The sequence below is a fragment of the Mastomys coucha genome, unplaced genomic scaffold (genome assembly GCF_008632895.1).
Source record: "Mastomys coucha isolate ucsf_1 unplaced genomic scaffold, UCSF_Mcou_1 pScaffold11, whole genome shotgun sequence".
In the NCBI taxonomy this organism is placed as follows: Eukaryota; Metazoa; Chordata; class Mammalia; order Rodentia; family Muridae; genus Mastomys; species Mastomys coucha.
The window spans coordinates 5,327,765-5,340,654 of NW_022196893.1; the positions used below are offsets into that span (position 1 = coordinate 5,327,765).

Here is a 12,890-nt window from a genome sequence, read left to right on the forward strand (position 1 = left end):
CTCCCCCAGCACTTGGCTTTACTCTCTCACTGTCTCCAGCTCATTCACTAGGGCACTGGCTCTGTCCCCAACTCTTCCAGCATGAGACTGATGTTTTCTGGCCTTGGACCCCACCCACTCCACCCTAGACTGACGCTTGTCTCTGCCCTCCTTCCCCACTCTTCCTCTACCAGGTCAGACTGACCCTTTGCACGGCAGGCTAACTGTATCTCTTTTCCTCACTAGGCCTCTTGCCTACCTGACCCTCCAGCCAAGACTCCATGGGCCTTTAGTGCCATGCCTTTCCAAGCTTTATGCCTGATGCCCATGATCCCATCCTTTCAGGGCCTGGAAGCCAACTGGCTGAAAGCCCCGTAGTGTCCATCTGAGTCTGCCATCCCAGGCCCAGAGAAGCCCTGACATGCCATCCCAGGCATGTCTCTAAAATGCCAGGTCTGCTCCCCCCTCAGGACCTAGGAGTCGCATGATTCTGTGCCTCCCTGCCTTCCACTCATAGGCCCAGCTTTCAGGGGGTCACTGCCACAGTCTGATCTCACTCCCCTACTCTCTGCCACTTCTAGAATCTTCCCTTCTCTCCTTTCTCCCTGGGATATGTCCCTCTTTTTCCTGTCCCCCAGGGTTTATGTTGCATTGACTCTGCAGAGAGCTTCCTGGCTACTCTGTATGGGAACATCACCCCACTTTGTTGCCATCAGTGACAGGCCATGCCTCCACTCCATGTCCACACCCAGAGGGGTTTGCTGCCCACACATCCTCAGCACCTGTCATGGCCCTGCACGAAGACTCAGAACATGTGCCCAATGAGGCAGTGTGCTCATTTCCCTGGGAAGCTCTCAGCACTAGGGTCAGCTGAGTGCTGGCATTCAGAGGAAGGTTTGTCTGTCCCCATGGCCTCTGGTAAAGCAGATACCTCATGGAACACTATGGGAGAATCCTCAGGGTTCCAAGGCCTCAGAGTCCCAGGAAGACAGGGCCAGGTGGGGAAGCTGCTGAGCCTAGCCAAACAGGGCAGGTGGCACAGAGCAAAGGTGGAAAGGACACGGAGTGTGTGTGCCTAAGGGTGTGGCCCAGAGCTCAGCAGTTCCCATTCTTTCATAACTTTACAAGTAGCCCCAGGCTGTAGCACTGGTTAAAGGGTGGAGCATATGCCTAGAATGGGTTACAAGGCATGGAAGGGAGCATGGAGGGCTCTTTTACAAGGGCCCTCCCTCTGTCTCCCAGCCCTGTCCTCCTGGGCCTCCTTCACTTGGTCGGTGTGCATGTGCTAGAGGAAGACAGGGTGGCAAGCAGAGAGATCTAAATGTTATCTAGGGTAGAGAAGGGGCTGTCCTGCTGAGGTCAGTGCCAGGCTGGAGTCTTGCATGAATTGGGAGGGTGCCAAGGACTAGTTCCCCTGGCAGAGGGTTTCCAGGTAGGCTGCAGGAGAGTGACATCCTACCTGACTACTGTGAATTCTCCCTCCACACCTGCTGCCCCTCTCTCACCCAAATAGGAGACCCTATGCCTGAAGCTCAGTCACCTCACACAACCCCCTTAACCCCACTTTTCGTGATAGAGGGAGAGGAGGCTGGAAAAAGGGTGTCAGAGTTGACCCATGACCCCAGTGAGTTGAGGGGAGAGTGGGAACCAAGATGGGTGCTTAGCTCCTGTAGATCTTTCTGTGCTCACAGAAGTCACCTGACCATGGTGACTGAGCTTAAGTCCCAGTACCCCCCAGGCTGGACAGGACCTAGTCTGGTTTGAATCCAGATAAGATAAGAATTCCTGTAGGGATTCTGACCTGCTGTCTCACATAGTCCCCATCAGGCATCTTTAGACTCTGGGGATTTAGCTCATGTGGGAGTAGGGGACTGTGGAGAAACTAGTGAGTGTGGGAGTCAGGGTCTATAGGCTTAGTGCTCATGCCTGACAGAAACCTGGCCATGTGGGCCCTGCCCTCCCTTAGCCTCAGGAAACATGAACCACTATCTTGCACCAAAGCCTACTACCTCGGTCCCAGCTGACATTCCAGGTAGGTGATGCTCCGTTTGTGTTGACCCTGCCCCACAGTGCTCAGCATCCACAAGCTTCCGGCCAGTGGAGCCACCGACATCAGCTTTCCTATGAAGGGCTGGCGTGCCACAGGGGACTGGGCCAAGGTGCCAGAGGACAGGGTCACCGTGTCCAAGAGTGTGTTTTCCACAGGGCTGGCAGGTGAGGCTTGGGAATGGGATGGGCCTGCTAAGAACTGGGATCCTAGAGCCTGAGACTCAGTGCGTTGTCTCCAGTGACAGGGAGTATCATTGGTACTCCTTGTTATTCCTGAGGCCATCTCCTTACCAGAAGCTCTCCCTTTCCTCCAAGGGAGAGTACCCAGGGAAACTTACTGAACCAGAAGGCTAAGCGGAGTGGGAGGGGTTGGGTAAATCACTCCGTGACAGGGACGCAGGTTTCCAGGGGGAGAAATGTATCCTGCATGCCCATATCTCTTGTGAGGTCACTTGAGGAGATGAGCTAGTTCCCTCTTCCCATCTAGGTCCAGGATATTGCCCCAGATCCCAGCTGCACCTCTGCATCTGTGGTGGGACATGCCTTCTCTTGTCAGGACTTTGGACATGACTGTGTAGATGAGGCAGTGGAGGCCACTGGGGCGAGGTGCAGGCCAGTGGGCAGTAGCAGGGTTGGGGTAACACATGCTTTTTTCCAGAAGCTGACGATTCATCTGTGTTCGTGGTTGGTACTGTGCTCTACCGAAACTTGGGCAGCTTCCTGGCTCTGCAGAGGTGGGTGACTTGGGAAGGGGATAGCCTGAGCTCCTACTGGTGACCAGTAAGAGACTGGTAGGCTGGGCATGGTGGTATGGTGTGGGGATGCTCAAAGCATGCCCTGAGGCTGGGGCTGGGCTACGAGGTGGGCTCAGTGCCACCCCACACCTCTGACAGCCTTTGCTGCTTTGATGTCCCCAGGAACACAACTGTCCTCAACTCTAAGGTCATCTCCGTGACGGTGAAACCCCCGCCTCGGTCGCTGCTCACACCCTTGGAGATCGAGTTTGCCCACATGTACAATGTGAGTGCTACCCACGTGTGTGGGTGCCCAGGCACCTTTGTCCGTTCTGAGTGCATCCCTGGTCACACCTCTCAGGCAGTAGCTTTTGGGGTCACGAGCAGAGTGGCTCTCGTCTGAATTCCAAGTGAGGAAACTGAGTCTTCGAACACCCAGGGCCACATAGCCGATTGATGTGGATGCTGAACTTTAGCTCATTTCCGACCTACCCCCTAACCCTAACCCCATGCCTCCACTCCAGACTCTGATCCCCAGAGGGGGTCTGCTTGCTATTTCCTGTGCCCATGACCCAGCAGCCTGGGAGCTATATGACAAAGCATCTACCCCAAACCAGGTCTCCAAACCCCTAGGAGTTGCTCCCTTCCCTGCTCAGGTTGCTGGGAGCATGTGAGAGCCACCTTCTGCCAGAGTCAGGGCTGACCAGCAGGCTCCATCATGCAGGGCCGTTGGGATGACAGTGCCAAGAGAGTCCTTCCAAAACTCCCCAGGACTCCAGGCCACTACTGCTGTGTGACCCTGGCAGGTCCCTAGCTCCAGGGATGCCTGGATACCTTGATGGGCATGAGGAGACCTTGGTGGCTGTCAGTCCTCTTGTACGGCTTTTCAGAGACAAGAGCTGAAGCTCCTGCATTCCACTGTCTCTGCTTCCGGTTGGGTTGAGTAAGAACCCCAAGGGGGTAAGGCAACTGCATTACTCAGCCAGGATATAGCAGTGCCAAGTCCTAGTCCTCAGGCCAGGGATGTGGGAAGTCTCAGGAAGAACTCCAGCCTGTCCTTTGTTCCTTTGTGACCTTGGGGGACTTGTTTATCTTCTCTGTGCCTTGGCTTCCTTCCTTTATCAAACAGGAGCAAGTAATGTCCATAAATCTTCAAGGCCTATAGCTACTGTGAGCATAGACAGACCTCACTGTGGTTGTTCCCTTTTCTCCAGTGCTGAGCCATGAAGCTCTCACAGGGATGGTGAGAGAGCTCCCTGCATTGCTCTTCAGGTCCTGCTTCCAGGACCAAGGACAGCAACAGGGCAGCTTTTCCCCCCTCCTTCCCTACTCCCTTAGGCACATCCACCACTTCCCCATAAGACATAGCTTTGTCCTTTAGCCCTGTCCTATCATGGGGTCTGGACAGGAACTGAAGCTATGTGTTGGACACGAGAGAGAGAGAGAGAGAGAGAGAGAGAGAGAGAGAGAGAGAGAGAGAGAGAGAGAGAGAGGGTCAAGCCAGGCCTAACTGACTTAAAACCATTCCTCTCTGCTCTGAACTTCAGGGTGTTTTTTTCCCCCCTTACACAATGCAATCTTTTGGGGAATGCCTCCAGCAGCATGTGTAGTGCCCCCATATGGATTCAGTGACCCAGTTTGGAGCTAAATGTGGCACTGGCCCTGACCTCCCTTCTTATCTCTTAGGGCACCACCAACCAGACCTGTATCCTGTGGGATGAGACAGATGGGTAAGTTCTTTGGGACTTAGTAGCCCTAGGGTCCTAGGATGGTGGGAGGAGCTTGCAGCATGCTTGGGTAGTAGAGGACAGGTTTACCACCATTCCCTGGACCTTTGGCCACATGGTCCTCCATTTCTTCCTGCCCAGGTCTGGCTTCAGAACCCATTGGTCTGCCCTCCTTATTCTCCCAGGGAAGTCCCTGGCTCAGGGGAGGAGGGCTGGTGAGATATGTCCTAGCTAGGTGCTGGAGTTGGGTATTCAGGCTATTCTGTCCTGGTGCTGGGTTTGGTGCAGGGTGTCAAGCACTAAGAATTAGGAATGTACCTGTGTGGACTAAGACAGCTTCAGAGTCGAGGACCCTGAGACTCCAGCTAATCAGGTGGGGGGAGGGCTCCAGGTATCCCTAGCAGCATAGGACCCTGGGCCCTGTGCTCAGGCCTTTTCAAGTACATAGTGGTCACTAGCTTGCCCCAGGGCATTTTGTCAATGAGTGGGGGCCTCCTGGCTGGAATAAGAGGCCCAGGTGAAATGAAAGGGTTGCCTGGAGGGACCTCCTGAGGGAGAACGTATATGGCAGGCTGGAATAGTGGAGTTGTGGAAGCCAGGAACTTGCTTGGGTTGAAGGCCTGGGGGAGCCCTGGAGGTGGGGCTGTGCCCTTGTGCCTTTGCATGATGATCTGGTTGGAAGTAAGGAACCTTGTTCCATTCCCCTGGGTGGGTGGCATGGGAACTCAAGTGGTCCCAAATACTGGCAGTGTGTGTAGCAAGCCTAGGTGCTGTAGGTTGTGCACTTATGGGTGTGTCCTAGGCATCTGGGAAGGTCTCCCAAGTGACTGGCTTGGAAGATGAAGAAGGTTCTGAGAGAGGTGTAACCGCAGCATCAGCAGAAAGGCTGGGGTGGAGGGGGTGGGGCTCAGGGAGGCTGAGGAAGCCTGAGCAGGAGGCAGGATAGAGGGGTACTGGTGGCTAACAGTTACCTGCCATGTGGGAATAGTTGTCTACCACAGTCATCTTCTGGTGACTGTGACCACTGTTGACTGACCTGAGGTCCCAGTTATTATTTTCTGCATCCAAGGGAAGAGGGACAGTGCACAGTAGAAAAGTCAGTCCAAATGAATGTCAGGTTCTGTCCTACACCAACAGGAGGTCAGATCAGCAGCTTGTATGGCACCTTTCCGAGCAGGGGCACAGTGGCCTCTGTGTGTGTATGTTGTGGGGGAGGCTGATTTCTACACAGGGTTCTGGCAAGCTCTATGCGTGGGTGTCTGAGGAGTGACCCACCTGTTCACCCTTTTAGCCCATCCTGGCACCTTTCAGACCCCTCCCTCTTCCTAGTAATGTGAAGAGCAGCCTCTTGGTGGGGAAAACCCATCAATGTTTCTAACTTCCCAGATAAGTCAAGGATGCTGTCCCTCACCAGGTTATAGCCCCATCAGGCACCCCATGAGTTGAGGCTCCTGTCCTTGGGGCTGGCAGCTACCTGACATTGGGTAGGATCAGGACAGTTAAAGGACCCCCATGGGCCCTCAGATGTTATGTTAGTGTGGCCTCTGCCTGCCCTGTTTTTACCTTGGCCTTTCTGTTCTGCCCCAGCCCTGGGGGCCAAGGAATGGCCTGGCCACTAGGGGGAGAGGACAACCTTCTGTGACTGCTACTTGATAGAGGGTGACCTTTTTGTACTGTGCTTGTGACCCATAACCAAACCATGTTTATCTAGGGCAGAGTCCAGATCCCCAACTGGAAGAGGGCTGAGACCAGACACTGGTCATACCTGAGACAATGAGCTACCCTGGGACATTGAGCTCTAGTTCTGGTCAAATGCTCATCATGGTCACAGGTTCAGCTTTAACACTAGTCACACACCAAGCTCCTGTTCAGACACTAAATGCTGACTCTATCACAAACCGAGCCCTGATCTTGGTTACATATTGAGCTCTGACCTTAGTCACACATTTATTCCTAACTCTGTGCATACTGAGCCTGGATCCTGCTCATACACTGAGCCTTGATCCAGCTCACACACTGAATACTAATTCTCATCAAACACTGAGTCCTGATTTCAGTGAGACCTGACTCTGGGCACACTCCAAGCCCTGACCTTGTCCATGTTGTGGGCCTTAATCTTGGTCATACCCTGAGCCCTGATCCTGGTCATACAGTGAGCCCTGATATTGGTCATATACTGAGCTCTGTCCCTGGTCATACACTGAGCTCTGTCTCTGGTCATACATAGATGCTGATTCTCATCACACACTGAACCCTGATCTTGGTTCTAGAGTGAGTTCTGCTCCTTGCCTCTGTTGGAAAAATTTATGTGTGTTGATACTCATCCCATATATGACACATGCTTCGAGGATCACCTTCTCTTCCAGGCACATGTGACACTTGATAGTGTGACATATTCATGTAGAGAGCAAACCAGAGGTTCTCACCTACAATGTAGACCCTCTTTCCCTCCCCTCCCTCTAGGAATATCCACATACCTTCAAGGACCCTAGTAGTGTACATGTGGAAGCTGTCTGTCTAAATGCCTTAAACATTTGTTCAGAGCCTCTGACGTAACCCTATCCTTATGTAATGTCTGTTGTCTATGTTACTGGATCTGGGTTTTGAACTCTAGGTTGGCAACAGGATTCAACAGAGGAGGAGGAGGAGGAGGAGAGTCCTTGCTGGAGTATACTAACCATGCTGCAACCTTAAAAAGCCCCAGCTTGGTGTGTCGCCATTGAGGGGGACAGTGACAATCACATGTGTATTTCCAGAGTCTCCTGTCACCTGTTAGGATGAGAACTGATTTGTGGGAATGGGTATCAGGAAGCAGGACAAGATGGATGAGCGGGTCATGGTGGTCAGTGCTGGGCAAGGAGTGAGCAAGGTAGGGGCTCAGGAGTAGAGTGGAGTGGGGTGTGGACTGTGGGGATTCAGGGTAAATGACTGAATGGAGAATGAGATCCAGAGGACAAGCAGGTGCCTGAAAGGGGGCAGGATGTCACAGGAAGTGGGCCTCTGTAATACAGAAAGGCCTGAGCTCTGACCTCAGGCATTGACAGGACTGTCTCTCTCCACAGCACTCCTTTTCAAACTCTTGATCCTTTTCTGGGTGGATCTGCCAAGTCCCACTAGGTCTACCCAGCTCTCTCACAGAGCTCCTGCCCCACTGTCCTCTGTAAGCCAGGTTCACAGCCAAAGAGCCTGACCTTAGGCTTGAAGGTTCCCCCTGATCCCAGTACTATGTTCAGGGACCCTCTCTGGACTCCCTGACAGAAGCATATCTTAGGAGTCTGCCCCTCTGTTTGTTTGTTTGTTTGTGACAGGGTTTCTCTGTGTAGCTCTGGCTGTCCTAGAACTCATTCCATAGACCAGGCAGGCCTCAAACTCAGAGATCTGCCTGTCTCTGTCTCCAAAGTTCTGGTATTAAAGGTGTTTTTCACCACTGTCCAGCCCAAGAGTTTGCCCCTTTAAAAGTCCATCTCCTTGGAGAGGGCAGGTAGCAATGACAGGCACTCGTGCCTGTCACTCTTCATTGTGCTTGAGAGGGCCACTCATGCTTGTCACTCTTCATTGTGCTTGTTCCTACTGGGGAAAAGGAAGCAGAAGTGAGCAGGTGGATTCCTTCAGGGGCCTCTGGGTTGGAGAGCTGGAGCTGGTGCACAGGGTCATTAAGGCACATACAAGAACAAGACCCTCACCCCAACCAGAATTTGGGGTGGGCTGAAGCATCTGCTGCCCTGAGCCTGCTTTCCTACTAGCCCCATCTTCTTGTCTCCCGTCTTTCCATCAGTGTTGCAGTCTGTCTCTGGTGTTACCTTGGGGTGGGCACCAGGTCTTATCCGCAGGGTCCTGGCTGTAAGGCACACAGTGGTCTTGCAACAGATGTTGCCCAGGATATGAGTGTGCCCCATCTTAATGAGCTTACCTTCTCCCTGAGGAGAGTGGTAATTTACCTATTCTTTAATTCACTCCATCATTTTCTCCTTGAACACAGGACAAAGCCTTGTAGCCTAGCTCCCCTTGCCTATGAATACACCTGGCAGGATGCCCCTGGGTACCAGCCGAGTCCTGTCCTGAGGGCTGCAGGTCTTTGGGATCCCATAATCCAACCTTTTCCAGCTACAGCGTGCTTGATTCTGCCCACACTGGCTATGCAAGCCTAGGCTTCAGTTCCTAACTCTATGATGGAATAAGAAGAGGGGGCACTTACTTTCATGACTCTGTAGGGTCCTCAGGCATGTGAGGCATGGCTGTCCCCACGAAGCTGCCCCTGCCTGACTTGCCTTCCTCCTCACCACCCCCGCAGTCCTTTGTCTCCCTTCTTTTCTTTACTCCCTTTTGGAGACAGGATCACATTCAGTAACTCTGGTGGTCTGGAACTCATGGAAATTCTTCTGCCTCAGCTAGGATTGCAAGAGTGAGCTTTTACAAGAAGCCTTACCTTGATACTCAGCGGGCCTACAGTTGCTTCCCTCAAAGCATGGCTAAAGAGGAGCTTCAGAGTGGATGGAGGATTTAGTTGGGGCAGGACTGAAAGACTTTTCCATCATCCTTTGGCATTCCAGGGAGCCACTTGTCCTGCAGGTTCCCTTCTTGCCTCAGACTGCTGGGCTTTCGTCTGCAGCATTCCCATCCACTCCCAAGGCTGAACCAGTGGGGCATGTGGGCTTGTAATGCCCACTACAAATGAACCCTGGCCTGTACCTGTCCTGAGGCCTTTGTCTGACTACCTGGTTACATGGGCAAGCGTCTGTCATATTGAGCCTTATTTTCTCCACCTATGGAATGGGCTGATGTTATAGTTAGTGATGTGCTGAGGGTCAGAAGGTCATCTCAAATGACAACATTAAGCCTTATAGACACAGTGCCATCCCATAGGCGGTGGGGGGCATGCTGGTTGACTGGAGTGCACCTTGGCAGGAGGGTGTGAGAGTCCAAGGCACAGCACAGGGTGCACAGAAGCCCAGCAGAGTGCAGTTGGAGTTGGTGGAGCTGCTAGGAGACCAGGGGTAGAGAGAGTGGGGCAGGGAAGTGGCTGCTCAGGCCTGGGGGGGATCCTTTTGTAATCACCTTACCTCTTTTTAGATGTGGCAACTAGGCTCTCTGGCCTCAGACATGATGTAGGAGAGGTAGAATTGGTGTGGTTCCTGTTCTCAGATCGCAGGGCACATGGAAAGGAAGACACAACAGAAGCACTTTCCAGTTAGCTGGGAGGTTTGAGTGATGTAGGAGCCTGCTCCTGGCCCCTGTCTGGAAGTGTCAGAATGATGGATCAGGTGAACGAACCATGAGGTACAGCAAGGAGGGTAGTAGTGGCAAAGACAATCATGAGGGCTGTCTCTCTGTCCGCTCTTACTTCTATGGCCTGTCAGGGAGCACACTGAGGCTCCAGAGGGAGAATCGTGAACCAGCACTGTGCTGGGTGCATCAGGCTGAAGACGACTCGAATTTTGGGGACAATCTCCATCCTCAAGATAGGCTGATGTTGCAGGCAGGGCAGTAGCATACATGCTCACGGCAAGCAGCGGTTCACAGGTGCCTGTGAAGGGGAGCATGTTGGACAAGGCAGTGCTACCATGCTGTGGAGCTTCAGTTGGTGCAGGTGGACCCCAGCATTGGTGATGCACGCTGCAGACCGTACTTGTGGACATGGTGATGATGTCTGTGCTGGTGTAGGTGATGCTGGTGCTGGCCTGAGGATGTGGTGATGAGGGAGAAGGAAGGCTGGGTAATGTCTATGTTGAGAGGGACTGAATAGGAGTTGCTGGAGCTAGTGCACTGAATAGGAGCAGTGGAAAATGGGGTGGCATGAGAGGCGCTGGTGATAGGGTGGTGGTGGTCATGGCCCTGTGATCTGCACTGCTGCTGCTTCTGAATCTGGGGCTGCTGCTGGTGGTGAGTGATGCACCATCAATCATGGTAGTTATTGTGGATGGGAGTGATGGCACTGTGGAGGGGTGTGTCGATAACACAATGATGGTAATAATGGCAGCAATGTTTCTGTTGGCAACAGCATTGGTGGTGATGAGATGATTGAGGGTCCTGATGATGTGGTGCTGATGGTGGCAGAAGTGATGGTCTTGATGTAAGAGGCATGATGGCAAGGTGGGACTGGCCATGGAGGTGACAACTGTTACATGATGGTGGCCACAGAGGGAGGTGTGTCTCAGAACATGGTAGTGGCCATGAAAGGAGTACCGGCAGTGACTGTGGAGGTGGTGTCATGATGTAACAGTGGTTATGGAGGTGGGATGGTGTTGGTGATGAGGTGGTGGGTATAGAGGTGGGATCAGAGATGTGATGAGCATGAGGGGTGGGGCGGCGTATAGGTGATGCAGTGGTGGTGGTGGAGGTGGTGGTGGTGCCATGGTGGCTACGGTGACCATGGCGGTCATGGTGGTGTGGTGATTGACAGGGGCTGTGGAGGTGGCAGTGATGGTGGTGGTAGCCATGGGGAAGTAGTGGTGATATAGTGGTAGTCACAGAGGTGGTTTTGGTAACATGGAAGCAGTGGTAGAGGTGGTGGAGGTAGTGGAGTATGCTGGGGTGGGGGTGTTGCTGGTGGTAAATACTGACTGCAGATGCTATTGGCCTTGTTTTGTTCAATGTCTTGGTGGTGGGTATAGGTATGGTGGGAAGAGGCTGGCTCTGGAAAGATTCACAGGCCCCCTATGGGCATTAGCTCCCTTCTTCATGGCATAAGTCTGGAGTTAAACCACAGTGATCATATGACCATGGTAGGGCAAGGAGGAGAGGAAGGCTTACACATGGAAGTCTAGAAAGATGTCTTGTAGATGAGGCTAGGTTGGCTAGGGTGGCCATGGGATATAGATCATCTGGGCATAGGGGAATACCAGAAGTGCCCCTAGCTCAAGGGTCTAGCCCAGCTGTCATCAAAACCATAGGGTTTGATGGCTGTAGCGTCTGGACAGTAGCCTCTTGACTGGCAGGAGGGTGACGGGTCAGCCGATGTGTCTGTAGGAGATCTAGTCAGGAACCTTGGAGAGAGAGACAGGGCCCCAGGATGGGCATCAAGCACCTTTCTGAGCCAGGTGCAGTCAGCAGAACCCTGTTCTCCAGGGCAGCTCATTTTTGCCAGGCTGTGGAGCCACTGTCCACTGTCCTCAGGCTCCTCACTTTGTCACACAGACAGCCATGACCTATGTGCCCTGCCTGTGTAACCCAAGAGGAGCCATTAGGCACAAAGGGGGACAATCTGAGACCAGAAGCCCCAGTGCAGTATCTGGCGCCAGGCAGGAGAGAAGAGACTAGTGTCTGGGTAGGGGGAACAGGAGAAGCCCTAAAGGCCCTGCAGAGATCTGAGGTACAAAGAGGGGCTCAGATGGCCGCATCTCCACAGTCAAAGGCACCAGACTCCAGGTGTTTGGATCTCAGATAGCTAGGCCAGGACTAGAGTGTCAGAAACAACACAGGAGAGGTGCCAACTCAGCAGCAGGGTGGAATGGCCCCAAGGCTGGGCATAGTAGCTAGGCCCTCAAGGAAAGAAAAGACAATGAGCTTGCGCATCTGAGTAGGCCTTCTGGAAGCAGCAGCATCCATCTTGATGCCGAGTGAGAAGTCAGTAGGTGCCTCTGGGAAATGGGCACACCTGATGGAGGAGGTGTGACTGAATAGGCTGGGACCTGGGATGGAGATGTATCAGGGGAGTTGAGTTCTGGGGTGCAGATGAAAGCTGGCTCATGAGTATTCTCAAAGGCCCAGTTGAGAACCCCTCAACTGCAGAGGCTTCAGTCCCACCCCTGCCCAGAGCCTAAGATCCCCCACTGGAGTGCACTGTGCCCACTCCTGGCTGTTTTATACCCTGTGGGTGGACACCCTATGAGTCATTCATACTGGGGTGTGAATTAGCCCATCAGATCCAAGGGGACCCCGACAGGCACAGTCCTATAATAGCACCTGCTCGTGGGCTGGCGGGAGGCATCACGATGCAGTAAGGGCCCTTGTTCAGTGGGTGGGTGATGGGCTCCAATTCACTCTCTGCATACTGTCCCCTCGTGTTCCTCGAACACATAGGCCCTGAAGAATCTATCATTCTCTGAACAAGTACAGGTTACTGCATACTCACTGCCTAGCAGGCAGCTGAGCTCCGAGTTGGGTAGGGTCAGGAATCTCTGTTCGCTTCTTCTGGGCTGACAGGTATGAGGAGAGCTGAGTGTGTGGCCAGCTGCAGGGACATCCCCTCAGGGTCTTCCTAATTTGTTGGGTCTACCTCTTTTGGACACTGCTGGTGGTGCCTGTAGGGAGATGCTCGGCAGTCAAGTGGGAATGAATGTCTTTCCTGTAACACTGTCCCTGGGACCTGGGGATAGGGTTGGGACTCTGCTCTTGGAGCTGACGATGAAGTGATTAGGGAGCTACACTGATTTGGAGACTACAGTGGGAGTTGTCGCTGCTC

The 12,890-nt window shown here is 53.2% G+C and overlaps 1 protein-coding gene across 9 annotated transcripts in view; it reads left to right on the forward strand.

Moving 5' to 3' along the window:
- Adgrb1 (adhesion G protein-coupled receptor B1) overlaps nt 1-12,890 on the forward strand; it is a 71,160-nt gene that overhangs the window by 28,867 nt on the left and 29,403 nt on the right. For 8 of the 9 annotated variants that reach the window (XM_031345910.1, XM_031345933.1, XM_031345952.1 and 5 more), the window contains 4 exons: nt 2,050-2,193; nt 2,687-2,762; nt 2,946-3,048; nt 4,449-4,492. In XM_031345910.1, the coding sequence (XP_031201770.1) occupies nt 2,050-2,193; nt 2,687-2,762; nt 2,946-3,048; nt 4,449-4,492 (367 nt within the window). The remainder of the gene's footprint in view (nt 1-2,049; nt 2,194-2,686; nt 2,763-2,945; nt 3,049-4,448; nt 4,493-12,890) is intronic. The other variant, XM_031345919.1, reaches the window with a different exon arrangement.